Below are 26,082 nucleotides of genomic sequence, written 5' to 3'. Positions count from 1 at the left end.
TAAATTTCTGCTATGTACAAAAATACATCAAACATGCAAATATAGAATATATATTTAATATCGCTTTAAATTACTTTGAAAACGATATGTTCTTTAATTTACCATGTGAACAATGAACACCGATTTTTATATGTTTTTCCTCTCTTCCTTTTTTTATGTGGTTTTTATGTAATTGCTGAGATTCACGGGAAAATGAATGCGTCCACCAACTATACCTTCTTCTTCGAAAGACGTCGATTACTTAGAAATCATTTTTACAACTCTAACGATAGTAGTGAACACAACACCATTTTCCCACGTTTTTCAATTGAAAAATTAGTGGTTTCATAAATTTCTGTTTTATAAATTTCTCTCTTCAAATATCTCATCAATATATGTCATTTAATGTGAAACTGACTGTTGTTGGTGACTGTAGATACCACCAAATTTACATTTTATCAGTATATGGAGAAAAGAGCTGCTTGAAAGCTGAGAAGGTTGAACGCCCCTTTGGGATCTTAGCTGGCCCCGTAGGAAGGCCTGGATAGAGATCAGGGTTTCCATCAACGAGAACGTAATGAGACAAAGCGACCACCTGATCGGCACTCGGATTTGCAATTCCACCACTGCACTCCTGGTACTGCAAATTTTCATCTGCCTCCGGATTCTCGTCAAGGAAATTATCTACCTGAGCACACATCTCGGCTTTGTTCTGTGGACGATCCTTGTTGCGCATTCCGTTTCCAAAAAATATTTTTTTGAACTTAAAAAAGGATTTGAGGGAAGAAGGGAGTGACCAACGAATTTTTACCTCAGTGTTACTTCCATCGCTATCATTGTTATCATCTGTTTCAATATCTGCTTGCGGCTCCGGCAATGTTTCCATAGCCAACATCACACTATCATCTGCTCTCATTCCTAAAGCTTTGTAGCAATATTCATTTGTTGGAGAGTTTGATACCGTCTCGTATTTGGTTTCTCCCCAAGTAATAGTTTTCTTTGCATTGGTTTGGACTTCCGGAATTGAAATTTTTGTATCTAGTTCTCTGCGCTCCCAGCTATATGGAATTTCAAGGGGTTGCATTTCAAAAGACTCTTCATCTTCCAAAATAGGTGGCAGTTCATTGAACGCCCGATCACTCACGGAAATTGTTGGAACATTACTTGGTGTGGGATACTCTTCTGTATTAATATAGTCTTCTTCGTTTGTTGCGAAAGAATTGTCATCATCATCATCAGTAGCTGACATCTCTCTCACTCGTTTGGCACGATACCTGAAATGGTGAGCAACACAAGGTTTGACACGTTAATTGATTCACACTAGGTTAGCATTAATTTCAGGTGTTACTAAAGTAGAAGAGTTTAGAAGCAGAGGATGCAGGCATGTGAAAGCCACTACTTTAAAAAGCGTAGCTGAATGGTTAGACTAGATTTACCATGTGATGATACAGGCCACTACAACAGCCAGCATCACAAGCACACCTACGCACAGTGCTGCAGTCACTAACGGAAAGCTAAAAGGGTCTTCTCTTCCGATGAAGGAATATCCAGTCTTTCGCTTGTCCCCAAGATAAAATCTTAAATCGATTGTATAATCTCTGTCACAGGTAAAATAAGCTTTGTCCCAGGTCCCATCTTGTTGACATACCACCATCGTCTTAATGGACTCTGAAAAACAAAAAGGAAGGAAGGAAGATTAATCACGGAAAAAGAGATCAATTACAAAATAAATTAGAAAAAGCGAGAAGTGAGACAGTTGTGGATAATGCGCAGCGCAGTTGTCTCTCGTATCTGTGGAAATGAGAGCCAAATCTCAAGAGTTAATAACAGGAGAAGCCTTCACGAGCATAACAACGGAAAAGTTACGAGGCAGGCAGACAGCACCAGACCACAACTGAATTACATAAAAGTCAGATACTTCTAGTCGTGTTGAACGAATGCTTCCAGCTGGTGGCGCCATGGGACGCCAGCCGCACTTAAGAAATAACACTGTAAGCTGTAGCTACACGGAGGAGCCAAATAAACTGGTACACCTGCCTAAAATCGTGTAGGGCCCCGCGAGCACGCAGAAGTCCCGCAACACGAAGTAGCATGGACTCGAATAATGTCTGAAGTAGTGCTGGAGGGAACTGGCACCACGAATCCCGCAAGGCTGTCCATAAATCTGTGAGAGTACGAGGGGGTGGAGATCTCTTCTCGACAGCACGTTGTAGGGCACTGCAGATATGGTCACTAATGTTCGTGTCTGGGGAGTCTGGTGGTCTGCGGAACTGTTTAAAATTCAGTAGAGTGTACCTGAAGCTACTCTGTAGCAATTCTGGAGTTGTAGAGTGTCGCATTTTGCTGCTGGAATTGCCCAAGTCCTTCGGAATACACAATGGATATGAACGGATGTAAGTGATCAGACAGGATGCTTATGTACGCTTCACCTGTCAATCGTATCTAGATGCATCATGGGTCCCATATCACTTCAATTGCACACGCTCCACCCCATTACAGAGTCTCCACCAACTTTAACAGTCCATTGCTGACATGCAGAGTCCATCGATTCATGAGGTTGTCTCCATCCCTGTACACTTTTTAACATTTTGAAATGTTCCGGATAATAAGTTGCCGTCTCTTTATCTAAGAATAGATGATGAATGCAGCTAGCCGCTATCTCTGTGTAATGTCTTGTCTGTATAGACGTGTATCTGTTGCCTTTAAGATCCCTTCACCTTCACACATAAATCTATACAGTAAAGTAAGGCCCTCCCAGTTCTCGGCTGATCCGTGATAAGACAGGCGAAAAATTAGACTAATGGAGGATTATTAGTATTATCTTTATTTTCTTTCGCTCTCTCTCTTTCTCTCCTTTATCTGTGTATAGTTTTTAATATAAGATTTCATTACGTTGTATGGGGATAAAAGGAATCAGCCAAATAGAATCTTTGGTGGAGTCCTTCGTCTTGGTAATCAGCGGCTGGCTTGCTGCGAGAGATCTTTACATTTATTATTACTGTTAAACACTGCAGTCAGTCGATTGGACAATTTGTTCCTTTTACGAAAGATTGCGAATTCCAGATGTGTACGAAGCCTTTTTGGACGATTTAACACAGACTCAGTGATTGCAGGCTCTCTTCGACACAACTGAAACTTCCCCACTAATTACAGGGCCAACGTGATCAACAAATGATTCAGAAAAAACTCATTCGTTCATTCACTCCAGAACAAAAAGTCACAAACCTTACTTATGGAGGAAATCGTATATTAAATCCATCTCCATTACATGTCCAGATCTCCGGTGATTCCACACCTTAATTATTTTCTTTTTACAATCTCTTTCTCTTCAAAACAAACCGCTAGCGGCACAACTGTTAATTGGCTCGCTTTAGCGAGAAAAAAAGCAGAATATGTCTCTCTCAGAAACACGTCAATCCCTCAACAGATACTCCAGAAGCTGTCCTAGTTACCACTCTAACAACCATGGAGAATCCATATATGCATCTCTGTTATTTCAAAGAATAAACGCACTAGAAAATACTTTGGCGTCGACGAGCTGTCGCCGCATATATTACGAGAAAATCAGATCAGATAACTTTTCCAAAGTGAATGAATGTGGATGGTTTGATGGAAAATGATTAATTGGTGCGTCGTAGAGGGTATTTGCTGTGGGGACATTACAACTTCCATCCGCTTGATTCAATTTGAAACGAGATTCGTCCGACCAGCCAACATGTTTCTGGCCATCAAAAGTCCAATGTCGGTGTTGACGGGTACAGGTGAGGCGTAAAATTTTGTGTCGTGCAGTCATCAAGGGTACATGGAGTGGGCCTTTGGCTCCGAAAGCCCGTATCGATGATGTTTCGTTGAATGGTTCGCATGCTGACGCTTATTGATGGTCCAGCACTAAAATTTGCAGTAATTTGCTTAAGGGTAGCACTTCTGTCACGTTGAACGATTCTCTTCAGCCGTCGTTGGTCCAGTTCTTGTGGGACCTTTTTGCAGCCGCAGCGATGTCGGAGATTTGATGTTTTACCCGATTCCTGATATTTGCGGTATTCCTCGTGAAATGGTGATACGGAAAAATCCCCACCCACTTCATCGCTACCTCGGAGACGCTGTGTCCCATCGCTCGTGCGCCGACTATAACACCACGCTGAAACTCAGTTAAATCTTGATAACCTGCCATTGCAGCAGCAGTAACCGATCTAACAACTGCGCCAGACGCTTGTTGCCGACCGCTGCGCCGTACTCTGCCTGTTTACATATCTCTGTATTTGAATACGCCGGCCGTTGTGGCCGAGCGGTTCTAGACGCTTCAGTATGGAACCGTGCGAACGCTACGGCCGCAGGTTCGAATCCTGTCTCGGGAATGGATGTGTGTGATGTCCTTAGGTTAGTTAGGTTTAAGTAGTTCCAAGTTCTAAGGGACTGATGATCTCAGATGTTAAATCCCATAGTGCTCAGAGTCATTTGAATCATTTGTATTTGAATACGCATGCCTATACCAGTTTCTTTGGCGTATCATTTCAGAGCGAGAGGAGTGTAATATGGGAGAGAGTCTCTGGAAGAGACACGTATACGTCATGATGAGCCTATAGTAGATCTAGGGCATGAATTTACGACAGAAAGTAGCTCAGAGAAACTAAATGGTGACAAAGCCGTACACGCGGACATTATCACAGTAAACAAACCCACAGTTAGTCAACGGCTTTGCCGCATTGGTAACACCGGTTCCCGTCAGATCACTGAAGTTAAGCGCTGTCAAGCTGGGCTAGCACTTGAATGGGTGACCACCGGTCCGCCGAGCGCTGTTGGCAAGTGGGGTGCACTCAGCTCTTGTGATGCAAATTGAGGAGCTACTTGATTGAGAAGTAGCGGCTTCGGTTGCGTAAACTGGCATACGGCCGCGAGGGTGGTGCGCTGACCACATACTCCTCCATATCCGCATCCAGTGACGTATCTGAGGCTGAGGATGACACGGCGGCCGGTCGGTATGGTTGGGACTTCATGGCCTGTTCGGACGGAGTTCAGTTTTTTTAAAATTTTATTTTATGCACAATTAGGGTAGTAGACTGTGCCACTGAAAATGGTGTGATAGTGTTGCGTAAAGTTAAGGAAGAAATTAAAACAGTTAATAGGAACATCTGCACAGTAGTGTTTCTTAAAGAGGAGTATTCCCACGCACCGTACAGCTAGAGCAGATGAAGTGGAAAGGCTTCGATGAAAGGGTGATACCAGCGGAGCAGTAAGTTCATTAGGAGCGGTGAAAATACCCCTCAGTGTGAGAAGGTTTGGGGACGTTGAAAACACTTTTCATGTTTATGGGTCAGTGTTAGACATCTCATATTGCGGGTTGACTGACAGGGATTTTCTTATACAGCATAAAGTAAAATTAGACTATGCATAAAAGTGTTAAGTTTACCAGGGAAATACATACCTTTAACAGTGGAAAAGGAACCGAAAGGGTATGAATTCGAGACTGATCAGGAGACCGAAGAACAAATCGGACCACGTGAGAAAAAAATATTGTGGCTGAAAGTGGACGGCAAGGTGACGCGAGAAGTGGAAAAGGAAATGGTTATACCCAAACGGGAAGTTTCAAAGGTGTGTACGTTCCGGAATCACTGGTGACAGTGCGAAATGGTAGGTGCATAGTGAGTGAATTATTTCTGTCAGAAGGCAAAGAGCAATTAAAGAACGTCAAGTTAGTGACGGAAGAATTACCGTAACTAGCTAGGATACGTGAATTTAATAGCAGCGAGGAAGTCATAGGAAAAGCAGGAAATAGCTGTATCATTTTGCGGAAACAATTGAGAATGCATTATTTAAATGCCAAAAAATGTGGACTACGGAACAGACTGTAATACGGACATCAAAGCAAGTATATCACAAGGAAAAGACAGTCATATCAGATAACGAAATAAAGACAATATGGGATATAGTGGAGGAGGAGACCAGTAGAACCAGACATGAAGATGACCTCAGATGTTGAGTCCCAAAGTGCTCAGTGCCATTTGAACCATTTTTTAACGAACAGTTTATAACTGTTACTGAAAAGGTGGTGTTGTCAGATTCTGTAAATGCTGTCATGGGATACTTCAGACCAGACATTTCAAGTAACTTCCATAATATGAATTTGACCTTCACTACCCCAGCAGCGGTAATGGCTGAATTCATGTTCATTGAAATAAATATACAAAGTCGGAAATTCTTGACTGGCGTCGTGTACAAGCCGCCAAAAATAAGCTCAATGAGTTCCTTCCAGTCGGAATTACATTCACTTCAGTGTCAATACGAACATGTCATCGTAATGGGTGACTTGAACATAGACCTGCTAAGAGACACTCCCTCCGCAATAAACCTAAGAAGACTGTTTAGTTGCAATAGCATGAACATTCTTCCATTACAACCTACACACCATACGGCGCACAGTCATACTCTTATAGACGCAATCGCAACGAAACAGACTGACGAAGTAAGAGATGTTGGTCAAACATCGGCCCCTGGCCTCTCAGCACATCATGTAATATTCCTGGCCTACTCTGTGCAGCCCCCAAGGATCAAATCGCGTTACATAACTTGTAGGAACATGAAACGTATTGACCTTGACGCTCTAACAGCCGATTGCTCAGAAATCTCATGGCATCAAATAATCAGAAAACCCACAATCGACGGCAAAATTAATGAACTTGGTGATAAACTCACTGCCCTCTATGACAAACATGCACCTGTGCGCACAATCCGTGTAAGAAAATCTCCTGCTCCATGGCTGACAGCTGAATTACGTCAAATGATGACTAATAGGGATGCTGCCCACAGGCGTTTCAAGGCAGATCCGAAACCCGAGCGTTTCGAAGAATATAGAAAGCTACGGAACAGAGTGAAACAATGCACTCGCAATGCTAAAATCAGGCACGCTCGCTCCCTTGTATGCAGCGATCTGACGCCCACGACTCTATGGAAGACTCTCCGTAGCTTGGGGGTCGGAAAGGCAAAATCGGAAACTACTTTTCATGTGTCAGCTAACGAATTAAATGAATTCTTCTCTGCACCTCTGAATACCAGCACAGCTGATAATTACCGTCCACAAGAATCCCCAAACAGGATAACTAACAACGATACCTTCCATCTAAAACATGTAACAACAAATACGGCAAGAAAAGCAATAATGAGAATCTCTTCTGATGCAATAGGCAACGACAGTATCGGTATAACCATGATTAAGAATGTTGCCGATATCTTAGTACCTGTCTTAACTGACATATTTAATTTTTCCCTCGTGAGCGGAATATATCACACTGCATGGAAAAGAAGCCTAATTCGACCCATCCCTAAGATCGAAAACCCGCAACTCCCTAGTGATTACCGACCAATTAGCATACTGCCTGCTGTTTCCAAAGCACTTGAATATATTGTTCATGACCAAATCACTGAACACTTGCATGAATTCAGCCTATATGACAAATTTCAATCCGGTTTCCGTAAACATCACAGCACAAACACTGCTCTAATTAAAGTAACTGATGACCTGAAATATGCCATCGACAATCGAAAGGCAACAATATTGACGCTACTGGACTTCAGCAAAGCTTTTGACACTGTTAACTTTGACATATTGCTCAGAAAAATGCAACAGCTTAATTTCTCTGATAGTGCAATGAGATGGTTTGAAAGCTACTTAAAAGACAGACAGCAATGTGTTGTCTGCGTAAATGAAAAATCTTCCTGGAAACATGTTTCCTCGGGAGTGCCACAAGGATCAGTCTTAGGACCACTTTTGTTTTCTTTATATGTCAACGATATTTTGTCGGTTCTGTTCTCCTGTAAATATCATTTCTATGCCGACGACCTCCAGCTCTACCTAAGCGTCAGACCTGAAGATGTAATCACTGCAATCGCTCAGATGAATGATGATCTGTCTTCAGTAGTGAGATGGGCGAAAAACCTGGGGCTTAAACTAAATGCAAAAAAGACGCAAGTAATCTTAATAGCCCATCAGAAATTAATAAGTTCAGATTTCCGCGAACGGCTACCTCCTATTCTGCTCGACGGTACTCCTATACCATATCAGAAAACAGTGAAGAACTTGGGTGTAACTTTGGATGAGCATCTCAACTGGGCGGAGAATACAGTCGCAGTGTGCCGAAAGACGTCTGCTTGTCTCTATGCTCTCAAAAAGTTTCGGAACATATTTCCACAGGACTTGAAACGCCAGCTCGTGCAAGCACTCGTTCTACCGAACCTCCACTATTGTGATGTGATTCAACAAGGCATGAGTAGTGAAAACAAAAGACGGCTAGAGCTAACCATGAATGCCTGTGTGCGTTACACCTGCAACATTCGCCGATATGATCATGTTAGTGCTTCATACTCCGAGCTAGGGTGGCTGCGGCCGGACAAATTGCGTGACTACCACACTCTATGTCTACTCCACCGACTCCTCATCGCGCAAGCACCCCAGTACCTTGCTTCAGAGATTAAAAACCTGTCATGTCATCATAATCGAAACACGAGGTCACTCTTATTTGGTATCCTAACTATGCCCACTCACAATACAAAAACTTTTGCAAACTCCTCACTTGCCGCTGTCCGCCTCTGGAATAAACTGCCCCTTACCTTTCGCAAAATTCGATCTCCTGCTGCTTTTAAGAACAAGTTGAAGCATTTCCTACTATCATCCTCACAAAGTTCTCCACAAAATTAATGTACAAGGACAATCCCCTCATCTGTCAAATAGCAAAGCTAGCGTCTCCTATCTTGCTCCTGAAATGCCTTCCTCTTCATCTTTCTCTATTAGCCACGCAATCTTCTTTTCCTTTATATTTCGTTAATTATGTTTCATCATGTCTCTATTCTTCTCCTCCCTTCACCATGAGTCTCCCTCATACTCCCTGCTGCCGGCACTCCTATCTAAAATCTGTCTCTTCAATAATGTCTAATTATAACAGTACTTGTGACCTAAGAATATAAACTCTATATGTATGTATTTTTCCAGGTGTACCTTTCAAATTGTTTATTTCACTTTTTGTACTAGATGTAGCTTAACATGCCTACTAAAACATATGAATGTAAAATAAGTAGAATGCCTGGTTAGATGTAAGAGAGGGCCTGATGGCCCTAATCTTGCCAGGTTAAATAAATAAATAAATAAATAAATAAATACTGTACATCATAAAATCTTTAAAATCAATAACATCTAGTGGGTATGATAGAATATCAACAAAATTAATAAAAGAATGTGAGTTACGTAACATATTAAGCTATCTGTGTAACCAGTCGTTTATCAGTGGAATATTTCCTGAATGGTTGAAATATGCTGAAGTTAAGCCACTGTTTAAGAAGGAAGATAAAGAAATAGCGTCAAATTTCCGTCCGATTTCACTTTTGTCAGCATTCTCAAAAATTTTAGAAAAGGTAACGTATAATCGCCTTTATAACCATCTTATCAGACATAACATACTGTCAAAGCCGCAGCTCGGATTTATAAAGGGTTCTGATATTGCCGGCCGAAGTGGCCGTTCGGTTAAAGGCGCTGCAGTCTGGAACCGCAAGACCGCTACGGTCGCAGGTTCGAATCCTGCCTCGGGCATGGATGTTTGTGATGTCCTTAGGTTAGTTAGGTTTAACTAGTTCTAAGTTCTAGGGGCCTAATGACCTCAGCAGTTGAGTCCCATAGTGCTCAGAGCCGTTTGAACCATTTTTTGGTTCTGATATTGAGAAGACTATCTAGACTTACAGCGAAAATGCACTTAATTCATTAGACAAAAAATTGCAGGCAACTGGTATATTCTGTGATCTGTCAAAGGCATTTGACTGTGTAAATCACAATATCCTTTTAAGTAAATTAGAATATTACGCTGTAACAGGAAATGTTGCAAAATGGTTCAAATCTTATATCTCTGGCAGGGAACAAAGGGATTTATTAGGAAAGAGACATGTATTAAGCTATGAGGCATCATCCAGCTGGGAACTAATTACATGTAGGGTCCCACAAGGCTCCATCGTAGGGCCCTTACTTTTTCTTGTGTATATCAATGACCTTTCATCAGTACCCTTACCAAATGCCAAGTTTGTTTTTTGTTTGCCGATGATACAACCATTGTAATAAATAGCAAATCAAGTGTAGTCTTAGAAAGATCGGCTAATAAAATATTGGTGGACATTAATCACCGGTTCCTAGCCAATTCTTTGTCACTAAACTTTGAAAAAACACACTACATGCAGTTCAGAACTTGTAAGGGGTGACCCACGAGTATATGCCTAGCAAATGATAACAAGCATATAGAATAAGTGGACAGCGTTACATTCTTGGGATTACGGCTTGATAATAAATTCATCTGGGACGAGCACACCACAGAACTCCTGAAGTGTCTAAACAAATACCTATTTGCAATGCGAGTTCTGTCAGACATAGGGGATATAAAAACGAAAAAGCTGGCATACTATGCTTACTTTCCCTCCATAATGTCATATGGGATTATTTTTTGGGGTAATTCATCAAGCCAAGCTAATGTTTTCTGGGCACAAAACCGTGCAGTAAGAGTTATATGTGGTGTGAGCTCAATAAAATCACCTCAGTTCATGGAATCAATACTAGAATTAAGAATAATCTTCACAAGGATTTAAAGTCAATTACTCTTGTTCAAAAAGGTATTCATTATTCAGGAACACATATTGGTGGCCAACTCCTTCTTCTCTATTGACGAATTTCTCAGTAGTATATGTATATATATATATATATATATATATATATATATATATATATATATATATATATATACTCCTGGAAATGGAAAAAAGAACACATTGACACCGGTGTGTCAGAACCACCATACTTGCTCCGGACACTGCGAGAGGGCTGTACAAGCAATGATCACACGCACGGCACAGCGGACACACCAGGAACCGCGGTGTTGGCCGTCGAATGGCGCTAGCTGCGCAGCATTTGTGCACCGCCGCCGTCAGTGTCAGCCAGTTTGCCGTGGCATACGGAGCTCCATCGCAGTCTTTAACACTGGTAGCATGCCGCGACAGCGTGGACGTGAACCGTATGTGCAGTTGACGGACTTTGAGCGAGGGCGTATAGTGGGCATGCGGGAGGCCGGGTGGACGTACCGCCGAATTGCTCAACACGTGGGGCGTGAGGTCTCCACAGTACATCGATGTTGTCGCCAGTGGTCGGCGGAAGGTGCACGTGCCCGTCGACCTGGGACCGGACCGCAGAGACGCACGGATGCACGCCAAGACCGTAGGATCCTACGCAGTGCCGTAGGGGACCGCACCGCCACTTCCCAGCAAATTAGGGACACTGTTGCTCCTGGGGTATCGGCGAGGACCATTCGCAACCGTCTCCATGAAGCTGGGCTACGGTCCCGCACACCGTTAGGCCGTCTTCCGCTCACGCCCCAACATCGTGCAGCCCGCCTCCAGTGGTGTCGCGACAGGCGTGAATGGAGGGACGAATGGAGACGTGTCGTCTTCAGCGATGAGAGTCGCTTCTGCCTTGGTGCCAATGATGGTCGTATGCGTGTTTGGCGCCGTGCAGGTGAGCGCCACAATCAGGACTGCATACGACCGAGGCACACAGGGCCAACACCCGGCATCATGGTGTGGGGAGCAATCTCCTACACTGGCCGTACACCACTGGTGATCGTCGAGGGGACACTGAATAGTGCACGGTACATCCAAACCGTCATCGAACCCATCGTTCTACCATTCCTAGACCGGCAAGGGAACTTGCTGTTCCAACAGGACAATGCACGTCCGCATGTATCCCGTGCCACCCAACGTGCTCTAGAAGGTGTAAGTCAACTACCCTGGCCAGCAAGATCTCCGGATCTGTCCCCCATTGAGCATGTTTGGGACTGGATGAAGCGTCGTCTCACGCGGTCTGCACGTCCAGCACGAACGCTGGTTCAACTGAGGCGCCAGGTGGAAATGGCATGGCAAGCCGTTCCACAGGACTACATCCAGCATCTCTACGATCGTCTCCATGGGAGAATAGCAGCCTGCATTGCTGCGAGAGGTGGATATACACTGTACTAGTGCCGACATTGTGCATGCTCTGTTGCCTGTGTCTATGTGCCTGTGGTTCTGTCAGTGTGATCATGTGATGTATCTGACCCCAGGAATGTGTCAATAAAGTTTCCCCTTCGTGGGACAATGAATTCACGTTGTTCTTATTTCAATTTCCAGGAGTATATATATATATATATATATATATATATATATATATATATATATATATATATATATAGTGTCGTGATGGTGGGGCTTGCGTGATCAAATGATCCTGAGAGCTATGCCGGCTGTAGCTTAGCTACCGGCAGGGCCTCCCAAGCCGCACAGGTCGAAGGTGAGGTTACAGACTAAATGGGATACCCTGGTCCTCCAGGTTGAGGGCTGGGCGTGGGGCTAACAGCCCCACCTCGTAAAACCAGTCGTGTTACGAAAACTAGAGAGAAGCCAGAACAGACACCCAATACAGCGAACTAAGCACAGAAAAGGACTACGATTTGGAACATGGAATGTACAGTCTCTGTACAAATCCGGGACAGCAATAACTATAGTTAGAGAATTGAAAAAGCAGAAAACGTCGGTGGTGGCCCTGCAGGAAGTTCGGTGGGAAGGTACAGGGCCAACAGACGTAGAAAATTACACAATATTCTATGGGGAAGCAGTAAAGCACAGTTTTGGAACTGGTTTCTATGTTAACAAAGACATTGTACCAATAGTAAAGAATTTACTTCAGTGAACCCAAGAATCTCAGTTCTAACATTATCAGTGAAAAACCATCAATTTACCTTTGTAAACTGTCATGCACCAACAGAAGAAAGCGAAGATCAAGTAAAGGATATATTCTATGCAGAGCTGGAAGTTGTTATGGATTCCATCCCTAAAAACAGCTGCAGAATTCTCATCGGCGATCTTAATGCCAAGATTGGAAAGGAGACCAGCTTTAGAATGAAATTTTCACTCTGCAGCGGAGTGTGCGCTGATATGAAACTTCCTGGCAGATTAAAACTGTGTGCCGGACCGAGACTCGAGCTCGGGAACTTTGCCTTTCGCGGGCAGGCTTCTGTGAAGTTTGGAAGGTAGGAGACGAGTTACTGGCGGAATTAAAGCTTGGGTAGCTCAGTTGGTAGAGTACTTGCCCACGAAAGGCAAAGGTCCCGAGTTCAGGTCTCGGTCCGGCACACAGTTTTAATCTGTCAGGAAGTTTCGAGACCAGCGTTACTCACACAATAGGGCTTCATAGTCTGCATGAAAATAGCAACGACAACGGAATGAGGCTAATTAGCTTTGTTTCGTCCAAGGGCATGTTTATCAGTAGCACTAACCACCCACATAGACAGGTGCACAAAGGAACACGGGTATCTCCAGATGGGAAAACAGTCAACCAAATAGACCACATAGGAGTCAATGCAGAAACCAGGAAGTTGGTTATGAATGTAAGAAATTCCCGTGGGGCTGAGTGAGTGTGGTTCCGAAAATTTTTTGGTTAAAAGTCAACTTAGAGTTAGCCTGAAACAAACAAAGATGTAAACTAAAGAAAGTGGCACGTTTAGAAATAGAAAAAGTAGCACAGGAAGAAACCAGAAATGAACTTCCAGTACTGCCGAAAACAGAGGACTCAGATGTAAATCAGCAGTGGGAAGGAATCAGAAATGTGGTTACAAAGGCTGCAGGAGCAGTCTTTGGAAAAAGAGTGTCGAGGGAGCAGAAATGGCTCAATGAAGTCTGTGAAGAGGCGGTCGACAGGAGAAAAGAAGCCCGTGACAAGCGGTTACAGTCAGCAACTGATCAGACCAGTAAGGCAGAATTTGAGTCCGAAGAGAAACACAAGCGATATTGCGGAGAGAAAACAGGAAGTTCTTGGGTGGGGTTATTACAGAAGCGGAAGAAGACTTCCAGGGAAGGAGGATGAAGAACGTGTAGAAGTCTGAGGAAAACCTATAAACTCACGGAAAAATTCATAAAAAATGCCAAAGGAGAGACGCTGACAAATGAGTATCGAACTGCAAAGAGATAGGAGGGATATTTCAGTGACTTATTAAGTTGTGAAGACCCAACGACACTCTTTAACATCCCCCTACCACAGACAGCAGACCCTGAATACCTACCGCCAACTGTAGAAGAGATCAGGAAGCAGATAAGACGACTTAAAAAGGACAGAAGCCCAGGAGAAGATGGCATCCATGCCGAAATAATTCAGGAAGGAGGTGAATAGCTTGTCGGAAGGATTCACAAATTAATAGAGACCATGTGGAACACTCAAAACATTCCAGAAGACTAGAGGACTGCACTAACCTGTCCCATCCACAAGAAGAATGACCGAATGGTATTTGAAAACTATCGTGGTATCACTCTGCTCAATATTTGGTGGAAGATCTTCTCAAACTGTCTTCTATATCGAATCCAACCGTTGACAGACACCATTATTGGAGAATATCAAGGAGAATTTCGTCACGGGAGATCTACTATCGACCAAATCTTTGTCCTACGTCAGATCGTAGATAAAAGGTGGTAGTTTGGCCAAGAACTACGCATGCTGTTTGTCGACTTCAGAAAAGCATATGACTTCATTCATCGGGAAAGTATACTAACGTGTCCTGAAGAGTTCGGTTTTGCCGATAAACGAGTAAGCCTCACTAAGGCCTGCCTGATGGATACTACAGCAAAGGTAAAAATTGAAAATAAGGTGTCTTAAACATTCAAAATAAAAACTGGGCTACGGCAGGGCGATGGGCTATCACCCGTTCTTTTCAAACTCGCATTAGAGAAGGTAATGCGAGAGATGTCATATAATGAATTCACAGGAGTCCAGACCGGGGCTGTGAGCATCAAGTACCTCAGATATGCCTATGATATAGTGCTAGTATCTGGGCTGCAAGAAGAATTAGGGGAAATGGCTGACATTCTGGAAACAACAGCGAGGAAAATTGGACTTCAAATCAATCGTGACAAGACGGAATACATGGTTATACATCTCAAGATCCACTTCCACCCTTACAGGCAACTGAAGGTTCTTACCGTTAAGACAGGGAGTTCAAATACCTGGGCGCAGTATTCAGAGATGAACCATCCAGTAAAATGGAAATACAGAAAAGAGTGCAGGCAGGTAATCGCTGTTACCACGGCCTTAATGCTCTCCTCAAAACCAGAAGTTTGTCAAGGCATTTCAAAATAAACATCTACAAAACACTCCTACATAAGGATGTGCCACCTGGAGTACAACCAAGCATGATCTGAACAAACTAATGATATTTGAAAGGAAAGTTCTTCGGAAGATTTTTGGACCATTTTACGATAATGAGAGTGAAAAATCGAGGATTCGTCACAATACAGAGTTGAATGATATTTACAAAGAGCCGAACATCGTGGCTATAATGAAGACACGACGACTCCAGTGGGCAGGGCATGTTGCTCAACTGCAGGGCAACCGATGGCCGAAAACTGTACTCAACACCAAGTCAACCGGCAGAAGTCCCATAGGAAGACCTAGAACTCAATGGAGTGACTGCGTATCCAAAGAATTTCAGAGAGTGGGACTACTGGAAGGATGGTAGAAAGGAGCCGAAAATAGGCTGAAGTGGAGGCAATCTCTCAAAGCAGCGCGCGGTCAATTGGGCTTGATAGCGTAAAGTAAAGTATAAAGTACAATCTAACTTCTGCACCATTTCAGTGCAGTAATGTGTTCGTTGTAAATAAGTATTATAGTAGTTCTATTATATGTTTATTATCTTATAAAAAAAGCATTTACTTTAATTTTAAATTCAGTGCATTAATGCGATCTTAGTAAATGAGTGTTGTAAAACGATCCTTTCATATAGAGTTCCTTAAAAAAAGACGATCATTCCACATGGGACCTGTGGAAGGTACATTAGCTTATTTGTTTTAGTTGTAAATATATGGCATGTATTGTTGTTCTTCTGACATGTTCTACATCCTGGGGGACTTCCTCACTACGAATCAATTGGAATGAAAGTAAATCTAATCTAATCTAATCTGAAAGAAGTGCATTAGTAGAAGGTTGCACATCGTATGTACGAGTATACTGAGGTAACAGAAGTCATGAGATAGCATATGCACATGCAAGGTGCAAACGGTATAAGCTGCAAAAAAAAAATCGTGTTAATAAAACAGAAGTAATTAATTTAAAAGTTATAGTAACATATCTGTCCATTTTCTAATGTTCTCCTAGAAAAAGCAGTTCATCTGAGGACAATGTTGTTGGACAACTAGACACGAGCAGTGTACCCGGATTAGACGTGACGTGTGTAAACATTATGCACAGTAGACTGGGAGCATCCATTGAACAGGATAGGAACACTACGGGGTGCCTGTTACGACCCCTCCAGATCCATTTATGTAATCAATCAATTCGCGTTATTTACCACTGCGTGTACTGACATCGCGAGCATGAGTCGGAAACACGTAGGCAAGTACGGCCTGCGTGGCTGAGTCATTCCAATACGTCGATAGTCGACAGTCGTCTAGTTACCTGTGCAGACGTTATTGCAACTCTGTTAAACCTTAGGATGGAAGAGAGATTTACTATCGCGAAGCTATACGATATTCATTTAATTTACGGCGAGGAAAAATGTGTTGCCGGCCGTTGTGGCCGAGCGGTTCTAGGCGCTTCAGTCCGGAACTGCGCTGCTGCTTCGGTAGCAGGTTCGAATCCTGCCTCGGGCATGGATGTGTGTGATGTCCTTAGGTTAGTTAGGTTTAAGTAGTTTTAAGTCTAGGGGACTGATGACTTCAGATGTTAAGTCCCACAGTGCTTAGAGCCATCTGAACCATTTTGAAAAATGTGTTGTGAGGGCAGCTGTACATTTTTATCGAGAAAGCTTTCCACTACAAAAATTTCCTGCACCTTCGACATTTTTTGCTGTTCACCAAAGGCTTATATCATCATAATTGTCTACTTTTACTCGATTATTTTGCGATTCATTCGTAACGGAGGTTATCTTTACCTTTTTACATTTAATTCTGTATGCGAAACATATTGTTTGTTCTGATATGCTTTCATTTTATTATTAAATAAATCATAATAGAAAACTACTTACGAGTACGTATTTAATTTGAATAGATTGAGAGATACTGTCTCATTACTTTTACATTGGAAGCTGAGGAACAAATTCTGGGCCGCAACCACGGAGATCCTACTGAGAGAACTACAAGCATCGTCTGCCAAGTGGGTGTACCGTACACGGTCGTTCATCGCACTTTGAAAGAGGGGCGTCTGCGGCGTTATCACATTCAACGCGTACAAGCGTTGGAAGAGCAAGATTTCACTCTGCAACGAGTGCACAGCATAATTTTGTAAACGAAGTACTCGTCAGAGATGAAGTACGTTACGCTCGTGACGGAATAACTAATTTCTATAACATGCACACGTGGAGCGTACACAATCCGCGGCAGGTAGTAGCAATACATTTTAAGCGCCGCTTTCCCGTAAATCTATGGGCGGGTTTAATCGATGGTTACATTCTTTCTTTCTTTCTTTCACTTGCGTCATAGTCCCGCAGCGATCGCAGGGTCGGCGTGGCTACAACGGATTGGGCAATGTTAGTGTTAGGGATGGCCTGATGCCCTTCCTGCCGCCACCCCGTACCCCCCAGGACGGAATCAGTGTACCCCAAATGTCTGCGTCTAGTGTAACTCGTGAAATAGTGCGGACATGTTTCAAATGTCTGCGACGCGTGTAACTGAGGCGGAACGTGAGGACCAGCCCGGTATTCACCTAGCGGGATGGGGAAAACCGCCTAAAAACCACATCCAGGCTGGCCGACACACCGGGCCTCGTCGTTAATCCGCCGGGCGGATTCGATCCGGTGCTGGCACGCCTACACGAGCCCAGGAAGCAGCGCGTTAGCGCTCACGGCTACCCTGGCGGGTTAATTGATGATTACATTATTGGGCTTTAAGTTTTACCTGAACGGTTGACTGGTAGCAAATACTGACCATTTTTAGAGGAAACATTGCTACTAACTGTATTAGAAGATATTCAGTTAGCTTAATCATAACATTTTATTCCCGCACAAAGGTGGACCACCCCACATTAGCCAGAGCGTATGGAAGATTATTGAATAGGCGATTTCCAGAACGAGGGATAGGATGTTTTGATCCTCGTCGATGGCCAATTCACAGTACTAATTTATATCCGTTGGTCTGTTACTTTCGAGGCCATATGGAGGAACATTTTTATGCTCAGCAAGTAAATAATGCATACGAACTCACGCAGAGGATTTTCGATGCTGCCAATACCATAAAGGCAAATGTGCATGTGTGTAAACGAGTGCGCCGTAATGAAGCATGTGTCGAATCTAATGGTGGACATTTTGAACACTTATTGTAGTATTGGTGTCAGAGGAAACTTCTAACGAGGCGGCGCAGTGGTTAACACGTCGTATTATATTGTATTGAACTAGGGACCTAGAAATGACGGAGAGGCTTCGTCCCCGCCCTAGCCCTCAGTGGTTCACAACCCCACGACAGGCTAGAGCAGTCCACTCACCCCACCGCCGCCCCACACCGAACCCAGGGTTACTGCACGGTTCGGCCTCAGTGGATCCCCCGGGAACGTCTCACACCAGACGAGTGTTACCCAAAATGTTTGCGTAGTAGAGTAATTATGGTGTACGCGTACGTGGAGATGGTGTTTGCACAGCAATCGCCGAAATTGTGTAGCTGAGGATGAATAAGAGGAACCAGCCCGCATTCACCGAGGCAGATGGAAAACCGCTTTCAAAAACATTCACAGACTGGCCGGCACACCGGACCTCGACACTAATCCGCCGGACGGATTCATGCTCGGGACCGGCACACCTTCCAGCTCGAAAAGCAGTGCGTTAGACCGCACGGCTAACCAGGCGGGCTTAGCACACCGTACTCGCATTCGGGAGGACGACCATGCTGGTTTGGGTTTTCCGTAATTTTCTTAAATCGATTCAGGCAAATGCCGGGATGGCTCCTTTGAAAGGGCACGTCAGACCTCGTTCTCCAGTCTTCCCTAATCTGATAGGACCTATGACCTCGTTATTTGGTTTCCTCCCCTAATCAACCAACCAACCAATCGCGTTCCGTCAGTTGGCAAAATAAGGAATGCGCCTACTGTCAATCCTACAAATATCTGTCTTTCAGGAATACAAAAATAAAGAGTAAGAAACATTCATTAGCCTTTTTTGTCAAGCACATCGAGATGTACCGCCTCGATAAATTTGACAGCTTATAGCGTTCACATGCTGTATACAGGCAGTATCATGTACACAAGGTATAAAAGGATAGTGCATTGGCGGAGATGTTATTAGTACTGAGGCGATTCATGTGAAAAAGTTTTCGTCGTGATGATGGCCGCACGACGGAAGTTAAGACTTTGAACGCAGAATGATAAATGGAGCTGGACGCAAGAGACATTACATTTCGGCGGGAATTCAGTATTCTGAGATCCACAGTGTCAAGAGCGGGCCGAGAATACGAAATTTCAGGCATTTCCTCTCACCACGGACAGCGCAGTGACCCACGGTCTTCAGTTACCGACCGAGAGCAGCGGAGTTTGGGTACAGTTGTCAGTGCTAACAGAGAGGCAAAACGGCGCGAAATAACATTAGAAACCAATGTGGGACGTACGACGAACGTATCCGTTAGGACAGTGCGGCGAAATCTGGCGTTACTGGGCTATGGCACATACGACTGACCCCAGAGCCTTTGCCAACAATACGTCATCTCCTGCAACGCCTCTCCTGTGCTTGTGAGTATGTCGGTTAGACCGCTGGCGACTGCAAAACGGTGGCCTGGTCAGATGAGTCCGATTTCAGTTGGTAAGAGCTGATAGTAGGGTTCGAGTGTGACGCAGACTCAGGAAGCCACGGATCCAAATTGTCAACAGGGCACTGTTCCAACTCGCTGTGGCTCCTTAGTAGCGTGGGATGTGTTTACATGGAATGAATCGAACATGGACTGGGAATGGTTATGTTCGGATACTTGGAGACCATTTTCAATCATTCATGGACTTCACGTTCCCAAACAGCTATGGAATTTTTATGGATGACGATTCGCCCTGTCACCGGGTCAGAATTGTTCGTGACTCGTTTGAAGAACTTTGCTGCCCATGGTGAGAAGTAATGCCTGGAATTTGTTATTCTCGGGACACTCTAACACTGTGGATCTCAGAATATTGAATTTCCTAACTATTTCCGATTTGGAATGACCTATGCATCTAGCTCTAACTACCAGTACACGTTCACACTCTGCCAATTCCCGTCGTGTGGCCGTAATGACATCAGAATCCTTTCCACATGAATAACCTGAGTGCAAATGAGAGCTCCGCGAATGCATTTCCCTTTTCTACCTTGTGTACGCGAGACTACTGCCATCTGTATGGGTGCATATCGGTACCAAATGACTTTTGTCACCTTACTGTGTACCTATGAGATGAACAGTAGTACTGTATATGTTTTATTTTTATTTTCAGATGTCTTGGTTTTATGTTTATTTTGGAAATGTCTTATGAACAGCTGTGACGTTATCACCACGTCCATTGTGATTTGTGTTCTTCATGTACTGTTTAATTCTTTTGATCTTTCTTTACTAGTGCATATTTTGTATCGATATATCAAGGACAACGATATGTGAGAACAGTTGACTGGGCTTGAGACGCTTGCCCACAACTGAAAATGGAAGATCCCCGCAAAATACCACATTAGTGAGTGAAGTGTTTGTGTCACTATAAGAGAGTGAAGGTGGGAATTTAAGGAGATGGGACCTGGATAAACTGAAAGAACCAGAGGTTGTGCAGAGTTTCATGGAGAGCATAAGGGAACAATTGACAGGAATGGGGGAAAGAAATACAGTAGAAGAAGAATGGGTAGCTTTGAGGGATGAAATAGTGAAGGCGGCAGAGGATAAAATAGTAAAAAGACGAGGGCTAATAGAAACCCTTGGGTAACAGAAGAAATATTGAATTTAATTGATGAAAGGAGAAAATCTAATAATGCAGTAAATGAAGCAGACAAAAAGGAATACAAACGTCTCAAAAATGACATCGATGGGAAGTACTAAATGGCTAAGCAGGGATGGCTAGAGGACAAATGTATGGATGTAGAGGCTTATCTCACTAGGGGTAAGATAGGTACTGCCTACAGGAAAATTAAAGAGACCTTTGGAGAAAGGAGAACCACTTGCATGAATATCAACAGCTCAGATGGAAACCCAGTTCTAAGCAAAGAAGGGAAACATAAAAGTGGAAGGAGTATATAGAGGCTCTATACAAGGGCGATGTACTTCAGGACAATATTGTGGAAATGGATGTAGATGAAGATGAAATGGGAGTTATGATATTGCGTGAAGAGTTTGACAGAGCACTGAAAGACCTGAGTCGAAACAAGGCCCCCGGAGTAGACAACATTCCATTGGAACTACTGAAAGCCTTGGGAGAGCCAGTCCTGACAAAACTCTACCATCTGGTGAGCAAGATGTATGAGACAGACGAAATACCCTCAGACTTCAAGAAGAATGTAATAATCCCAATCCCAAAGAAAGCAGGTGTTGACAGATGTGACAATTACCGAACTATCAGTTTATAAGTAAAAAAAATGGTTCAAATGGCTCTGAGCACTATGGGACTTAACATCTATGGTCATCAGTCCCCTAGAACTTAGAACTACTTAAACCTAACTAACCTAAGGACATCACACACATCCATGCCCGAGGCAGGATTCGAACCTGCGACCGTAGCAGTCGCGCGGTTCCGGACAGAGCGCCTAGAACCGCTAGACCACCGCGGCCGGCTAATAAGTCACAGCTGCAAAATACTAACGCAAATTCTTTACAGACGAATGGAAAAACTGATAGAAGCCGACCTCGGGGAAGATCAGTTTGGATTCCGTAGAAATGTTGGAACGCGTGAGGCAATACTGACCCAACGACTTATCTTAGAAGAAAGATTAAGGAAAGGCAAACCTACGTTTCTGGCATTTGTAGATTTAGAGAAAGCTTTTGACAATGTTGATTGGAATACTCTCTTTCAAATTCTGAAGGTGGCAGGGGTAAAATACAGAGAGCGAAAGGCTATTTACAATTTGTACAGAAACCAGATGGCAGTTGTAAGAGTCGAGGGGCATGAAAGGGAAGCAGTGGTTGGGAAGGGAGTGAGACAGGGGTGTAGCCTATCCCCGATGTTATTCAATCTGAATATTAAGCAAGCAATAAAGGAAACAAAAGAAAAGTTCGGAGTAGGTATTAAAATCCATGGAGAAGAAATAAAAACTTTGAGGTTCGCCGATGACACGTAATTCTGTCAGAGACAGCAAAGGACGGAATGGACATTGTCTTGAAAGGAGGGTATAAGATGAACATCAACAAAAGCAAAACGAGGATAATGGAATGTAGTCAGTTAAGTCGGGTGATGCTGAGGGAATCAGATTAGGAAATGAGACACTTAAAGTAGTAAAGGAGTTTTGGTATTTGGGGAGAAAAATAACTGATGATGGTCGAAGTAGAAAGGATATAAAATGTAGACTGGCAATGGCAAGGAAAGCGTTTCTGAAGAAGAAAAATTTGTTGACATCGAGTATAGATTTAAATGTCAGGAAGTAGTTTCTGAAAGTATTTCTATGGAGTGTAGCCATTTATGGAAGTGAAGCGTGTGCGATAAATAGCTTGGACAAGAAGAGAATAGAAGCTTCCGAAATGTGGTGCTACAGAATAATTCTGAAGATTAGATGGGTAGATCATGTAACAAATGAAGAGATATTGAATAGAATTGGAGAGAAGAGAAATTTGTGGCACAACTTGACTATAAGAAGAGACATATTCCGAGGCATCAAGGGATCGCCAATTTAGTACTGGAGGGCAGCGCGGAGGGTAAAAATCGAAGAGGGAGACCAAGAGATGAATACACTAAGCAGATTCAGAAGGATGTAGGCTGCAGTAGGTACTAGGAGATGAAGAAGCTTGCACAGCATAGAGTAGCATGGAGAGCTGCATCAAACCAGTCTCAGGACTGTAGACCACAACAACAACAACAAGAGAGTGAAGACTTTTGTTTTCCTTCTCGAATTGTGTATCCTACTGGCCAAGTGAACACAGGTGGACCACTTTGCGATGACTTTCAAACTTCTGTATTAAAAGCTTAAAAGTCTTGACAAGGAGCTGCGTGATAGCACCGCTGGTGGCCACTTTCGCCGACTCACAGCGGCAGCATCCCAGCGCGATGGAAAAATCGGACCCCATAGAGCGAGCGCCGAGGTCCATTCTGCATGGGGTAGCATGCAGGTGCCCTAACCTAGGTTCAGAATGAACACCTTGCGAAGAGTCTGGCAGTTAATGAGAAGCATGCCGAAAACTAATGAACCCCCGCAATCACTGGGACGGACCATAGACACAAAAGCATCAAGAACGCACACGTGGAGGGGTGAGAACCTTCTGCTTCGCAGCAGCCGTTTTTAACTGCTTCAGGAAGTGAGAACGTGTCTACATTTCCAAAACCTCACAGGCACTGGTACGGAACGTAGATAAAAGGCGAAGAATACGCACATGGAGGCGTGTGATGCCAAAGAAATGCAGAAAAAGTCACCCTGCTTAAAAATATGTTTGCTGGCCAGTAAGGAGGTTATTTACAAATCACAAGCGCCAGTAGAATCTCAGACGAAGCACAAACATGAAACTGTCCAGGCCTCACGCAGGAACACCGGTCACAAAGAAGTGTTACGTGGCTGCTTTCACAACAACTGAGGAATGCAGGAAAACATCGGAACACTATGCGACCAATTCTGGGAACAGCCCTACCCTGAAAAAGTGAGAAAGATGCTGATTGCCGAGGCACACACTAGTCCACACAAGGTAGAAAATTATCAGGTTGCACTGCGAAGCGTGGTCATGAAACGGCGATAAGTCACTGGATGGCATTGCAAACACTCTCCCGCTTGCAAATCTAGTCCGCCGGTGACAACGCTGAGACGAGTCGTTGAGCTTCGCTAGGTGTTGGGAAGAGAAGAGAGACAAACGATGAAACAGTGCGGAAGGAAGAGGACATGGGAGCCCTTCAGTCCACCGCCAAGATTAGTCTCCCGACAACTTGATGTCGCAGCTTAGGCCACAGAACCCGCAACGAGCAGCCAGTGCGGACACCGATCCGGGCTTCGCAGCGAAGCCGCGACACCGAGGGGAGCAGGTGACTAGACACCGCACAACTAGTGAGCCGATGCGCCGGACCCACTAGCGCCTGTCGCCGTCATTATTCCTCGACAAGTGACCAGCAAGAATGATGAGTCGTGTTCCCGCCCAGGCAAATGGTCCGTGAGATGCAGTGTGACAATTATTGACCTACGAGGGTTATTCGGAAAGTAAGGAACGATCGGTCACGATATGGAAAATACAGTGAAAATCTGATGAAGCTGTGCACAGATGGGTTGGGCGCTGTGTCTAGTAGATAGATCGCATCATGTCCCTCTTTTCAGTTCTGAGTTCATAGTGAGAACGTAAATATGGGTAGAAATTAGCATCTCCCGCCAAGTATGAGGGTCTGGCGAAAGATTTCCCCTGAAGCTATGCAGTTCGCATAACATAACTGTCATACGGTTCGTTCTGCATAACAATTCTCGGACGCACTCTTCAGGGGCAATGAAGATGTTCCCGCAGCGTTTTCGATGGGAACTGTTTGATTACCCACAATACAGCCCGTAACTGGCTACCCCTGAGGTTCATCTCTGCTCAAATGAATCGCTGGCTATGAAGACAATATTTTGACACAGACAACGAGCTGCAGTCCGGAGTAGAAAATTGTCGAAAAGCACTGGCAGCTGTCTTCTACACTCCTGGAAATGGAAAAAAGAACACATTGACACCGGTGTGTCAGACCCACCATACTTGCTCCGGACACTGCGAGAGGGCTGTACAAGCAATGATCACACGCACGGCACAGCGGACACACCAGGAACCGCGGTGTTGGCCGTCGAATGGCGCTAGCTGCGCAGCATTTGTGCACCGCCGCCGTCAGTGTCAGCCAGTTTGCCGTGGCATACGGAGCTCCAGCGCAGTCTTTAACACTGGTAGCATGCCGCGACAGCGTGGACGTGAACCGTATGTGCAGTTGACGGACTTTGAGCGAGGGCGTATAGTGGTCTCCACAGTACATCAATGTTGTCGCCAGTGGTCGGCGGAAGGTGCACGTGCCCGTCGACCTGGGACCGGACCGCAGCGACGCACGGATGCACGCCAAGACCGTAGGATCCTACGCAGTGCCGTAGGGGACCGCACCGCCACTTCCCAGCAAATTAGGGACACTGTTGCTCCTGGGGTATCGGCGAGGACCATTCGCAACCGTCTCCATGAAGCTGGGCTACGGTCCCGCACACCGTTAGGCCGTCTTCCGCTCACGCCCCAACATCGTGCAGCCCGCCTCCAGTGGTGTCGCGAGAGGCGTGAATGGAGGGACGAATGGAGACGTGTCGTCTTCAGCGATGAGAGTCGCTTCTGCCTGGTGAGCGCCACAATCAGGACTGCATACGACCGAGGCACACAGGGCCAACACCCGGCATCATGGTGTGGGGAGCGATCTCCTACACTGGCCGTACACCACTGGTGATCGTCGAGGGGACACTGAATAGTGCACGGTACATCCAAACCGTCATCGAACCCATCGTTCTACCATTCCTAGACCGGCAAGGGAACTTGCTGTTCCAACAGGACAATGCACGTCCGCATGTATCCCGTGCCACCCAACGTGCTCTAGAAGGTGTAAGTCAACTACCCTGGCCAGCAAGATCTCCGGATCTGTCCCCTATTGAGCATGTTTGGGACTGGATGAAGCGTCGTCTCACGCGGTCTGCACGTCCAGCACGAACGCTGGTCCAACTGAGGCGCCAGGTGGAAATGGCATGGCAAGCCGTTCCACAGGACTACATCCAGCATCTCTACGATCGTCTCCATGGGAGAATAGCAGCCTGCATTGCTGCGAAAGGTGGATATACACTGTACTAGTGCCGACATTGTGCATGCTCTGTTGCCTGTGTCTATGTGCCTGTGGTTCTGTCAGTGTGATCATGTGATTTATCTGACCCCAGGAATGTGCCAATAAAGTTTCCCCTTCCTGGGGCATTGAATTCACGGTGT

General features: G+C 44.6%; 1 protein-coding gene across 1 annotated transcript in view; it reads right to left on the bottom strand.

The window, feature by feature from the left end:
* Positions 1-427: 427 nt before the first annotated feature.
* The window catches only part of LOC124556343, a 38,952-nt gene continuing 13,297 nt past the window's right edge, over positions 428-26,082 (bottom strand). The window contains exons 3-4 of the mRNA XM_047130311.1: positions 1,416-1,647; positions 428-1,253 (exon numbers count right to left, since the gene is read on the bottom strand). Of these exons, the coding sequence (XP_046986267.1) occupies positions 428-1,253; positions 1,416-1,647 (1,058 nt within the window). The remainder of the gene's footprint in view (positions 1,254-1,415; positions 1,648-26,082) is intronic.

Source organism: Schistocerca americana, chromosome X (assembly GCF_021461395.2).
Source record: "Schistocerca americana isolate TAMUIC-IGC-003095 chromosome X, iqSchAmer2.1, whole genome shotgun sequence".
Taxonomy (NCBI): domain Eukaryota; kingdom Metazoa; phylum Arthropoda; class Insecta; order Orthoptera; family Acrididae; genus Schistocerca; species Schistocerca americana.
This window is presented reverse-complemented; position numbering and strand designations above follow the sequence as displayed.